This window comes from Echinops telfairi, unplaced genomic scaffold (genome assembly GCF_000313985.2).
Source record: "Echinops telfairi isolate 266 unplaced genomic scaffold, ASM31398v2 ScPeMD7_7416;HRSCAF=8454, whole genome shotgun sequence".
NCBI lineage: Eukaryota > Metazoa > Chordata > Mammalia > Afrosoricida > Tenrecidae > Echinops > Echinops telfairi.
Window position 1 is genome coordinate 3085343 of NW_022111316.1, and position 3717 is coordinate 3089059.

At 37.4% G+C, this 3717-nt stretch overlaps 1 protein-coding gene across 1 annotated transcript; it reads left to right on the plus strand.

Annotated features, from left to right (window-relative positions):
* The first annotated feature begins 2602 nt into the window (after positions 1 to 2602).
* On the plus strand, positions 2603 to 3544 carry LOC101659686 (olfactory receptor 1440-like). The gene has a single exon (XM_004714999.1). It carries the CDS (start codon positions 2603 to 2605, stop codon positions 3542 to 3544), a length of 942 nt encoding a protein of 313 aa, XP_004715056.1.
* Positions 3545 to 3717: the final 173 nt, after the last annotated feature.

Genomic DNA, 3717 nt, shown 5'->3' on the forward strand with positions numbered 1-3717 from the left:
AATCTCCTGTATGCAACTGCACTTTTCTCACTTTCCCTCTGGATTCTTCATTTTTATTTTTTTCTCCTTTCCTGATTCATGTTGTCTTAGAGCTTTGTTTTGGACCATGCTGTCCATATGGTCTCAAATGTTTGATTGTTCTGCGGAATATCTTTCTCGGAGATATTATTGTCCACTTTCTTGGTTAGCTGAAAGGTGATCTCCAGGTTCAGTTCCAGGTTTGAAGGTTGCCTAAAGGCCATAGCCTCTGGGGTTTCATTAGTCTCTATTAAACCAGGAAGTCTGCTCTTTTTATTTGCAATTTTCGTTTCCTCCTACTCTGTCCAGAACCTTGTACCGTGTTCTCAATAGGAATGGCCAGTAGTGGTAGCCATGCACCAACTGATTCTTCTGCTTCTTTTCCTGACATTTTGTAATGTGTCCATTTGTCCATTTGTGACTATAATGTTACCCAGCATAATGTCTTCCAGGTCCATCTATGTTATGAAACTCATGGTTATTCCATAATGTGTACTCTCTCATTGCGCATGTATCACAGTTTATCAGTTCATCACATGTTGGGCACTTAGATTGTCTCCATCTTCTTGTTATTGTGAATAGTGCTGTGATGAACATGGGTGTGCATGTATCTATTTGTGTTACAGCACTTAATTATGAAGGATATATATTTAATAGTGGGGTGAATGGATCACATGGTCTCTATTTGTTATGTTTCCAGGTAGCACTATACCATTTTCCACAGTGGTTGTACCAATTTACAATTCTTCCCCACACTAATGTCAACATTTCTTGGTTTTCTGTTTTACTAATCACTGCTATTACTGCTGGGGTGGGAAGCTATCTTATTGCTGTGTGGATTTGCATCACTCTACTGACTAATGATTGCTTTCATTTCTTCCTATATTTGCTGGTCACCTAAATGACAGGCATGTGTTTCATAAATTCCAAATTTTATGCCTTTTTTGGCTAGTTATCTTTTTTATTTTTTAATAGGATGAAGAATTGACCCAGAGAATGTAAAGCAATTACAGAAGTGACTACACTATTTATGATCATATAGTTCTGCTGTCATCTATTTCACAGAGCTCCTTCAGGAACAAGCTGAGCATTGCAATGAGCCACAAGGTCCTTATCTCATAGTATATTTGCTACAATATGTCCATGGACTGACTGTTAAGATATCCTGGCTTCTTTCAACCCAGGATTTCTTTAAACTACATCACCATTTGGGATTCTTTCAGGCATACTAAGGAGTGTAAAATTGAACTGTGTGGACCAGGCATTTAAAATAGTGTCAAGTGGGTATTCCAACAAATTTCGTGGTAAGTTCAAATCAATTTCATCTTCTCCTTTCAAAATTAGGGTTTTTAGACAGAAAAATTCCAGAAATTCTTTGAGATGAAGAGCCCAAACATTGTATGGGCTCTTCTGTAGGTTTTCCACCTTGACTTGGCCTTTATTCTAGGTGCCAGAGTCCAATAAGCTAAAAATCTATACCCAGGTTCACTTTGTTTGCTAAGTGTCTTCAATACAAAAGCCAGATTCATATTCTTCTACCTCACTGGATCCTATTTTTTCTTAGGGTTAAAATTTTTTACATCAAAGCAGGTTATGAATATATTTTATCTGGTATTTTCCATTTTTTGAAAAGGTTATTAGTCCTCTACATTACCTCAACAAACTATTTAGTTTCTCCTTTTTATTTTAGAATTGTCTTGCTTTTTCTCACCTCAATCCATTCCCTGTCATTGGGGCAGGGCTTTCCAGACATATTGTAATGTATAATATTTAATATATTGTATATACTTAACATAATCTGCTGCAACAGAGCTGTTTAAATTTTGAAAAAGCCAAAGATAAAGATGTCATTTTGCTGACTAAGTTCTGCCTTGCCCCACCCCTGGTCTTGCCAATCACGTCATGTGCAGGCAAGTGAAAGACCATAAAAAATAAGATAAACTTATGCATTTGAATTGTTTCGGAAAAAAGACTTGAAAATACCACAGACTTCAAGAAGAATGAGCAAATAAATTCTAGAAGTAATACAATTAAATTGTTCCTAGAAGCAAGGATGGTAAGACTTATTTCTTACCTTGGACACATCATCAAGCAAGTTCAAGCGATAAAAGAGAATGTCAAGTTTGGTAACATAGTGGGTAAGTGAAAAATGACAGAAAGTCAGTGAGAATGAGAAGACCCTCAAGGAGGTAGATTGACACAACATCTGCAACAATGTGCTTACACTCATTAATGATCATAGAAATTATGCAAAACACTTTGTTCTTTTATAGACAAGGGCTCCAGAGGCAGCGGCAACTCCACAGCTACTAACAATATCAGCAACAAATATTTAATACACAATATTATTTCAAGTCACAATGTTGGTCGAACTGTATACTGCTATATATATTATTTTTTATATCTAGGTAATACTTTAATAACACATTTCCCCAAAATTAATATATAAAAATTTTTGAGCAACTTCTTATGTTTGTAACCTGGAGGACTCAGTAACAGGATAACATGTTCTACTTGCTTTCAATCGACTGGGAATACTGAGATAACAAGAATTTTTTTTCCCCTTGAAGGTCTCAGAAGTACAATGACAATAACTGAAGTAAGGAACAGAACTACAGTTACCAAGTTCATCCTCTTGGGATTCTCTGACTTGCCAAAGCTCAGAGTCATCCTCTTTTCAACATTCCTAGGGATCTACCTCATGACAGTATTCTGGAACCTGGGTCTGATCACTCTGATCAAGATGGATGCCCATCTGCACACACCCATGTACTACTTCCTCAATAAACTTGCCTTCTTAGACATATGCTATGTATCCTCCACAATCCCCAAGATGCTCTCAGACTTCTTCCAGGAGCAGAAAGTCATCTCCTTTGTGGGGTGTGCTGTGCAGTACTTCTTCTTCTCTAGCTTTGGTCTGACTGAGAGCTGTCTTCTAGTGTCCATGGCTTATGGTCGATACGCTGCCATTTGTAGTCCTCTTCTTTACACAGCCATCATGTCCCCGACTCTCTGTCTACAGCTCTTCATAGGCTCTTGCATAACTGGATCCTTTGGCTCATTTATCCAACTGTGTGGCTTACTTCAGCTTCAATTCTGTGGGCCCAATGTCATTAACCATTTCTTCTGTGACCTGCCCCAACTACTGAACTTATCTTGTTCTGACACATTTTTCTTACAAGTTATAACTTCTGTGATGACAGTGATCTATGCACTGACCTCTGTCTTAGTTATCATGGTATCCTATGGTTATATCGTTGCCACCATTCTGAAGATGAGCTCAGCAGAAGGCAGGTCCAAGGCTTTCAACACCTGTGCTTCTCACCTGACATCAGTGACTTTTTTCTATGGCTCAAGCTCTTTTGTGTATTTATGCCCCAGTTCTGATGATTCTCTTAGCGAAAGCAAGCTAGCTTCGGTTATATACACTTTGGTGATTCCCCTGCTAAACCCATTGATCTATAGCCTGAGAAATAAGGAAATCAAAGATGCCCTAATCAGATCTAAGAAGAGAATTTTCTCCTGACATTATTTTATTGATAAGGCTTACATATCTTGTGTAGTTTATTCCAAGATAAGTGATAAATATGAATATTTAGTTTTAAATATATATACTTTAGTACCACTTACCTGAGCCTGGCTAGACTTCCATCTACTAATGACCAGTAATTATTGGTGTTTTAAAATGAGGATTTTTTT

Bases quoted from the DNA above. Each gene is read 5' to 3' on its own strand.
- LOC101659686 (XM_004714999.1), top strand. From the start codon at position 2,603: ATGACAATAACTGAAGTAAGGAACAGAACTACAGTTACCAAGTTCATC.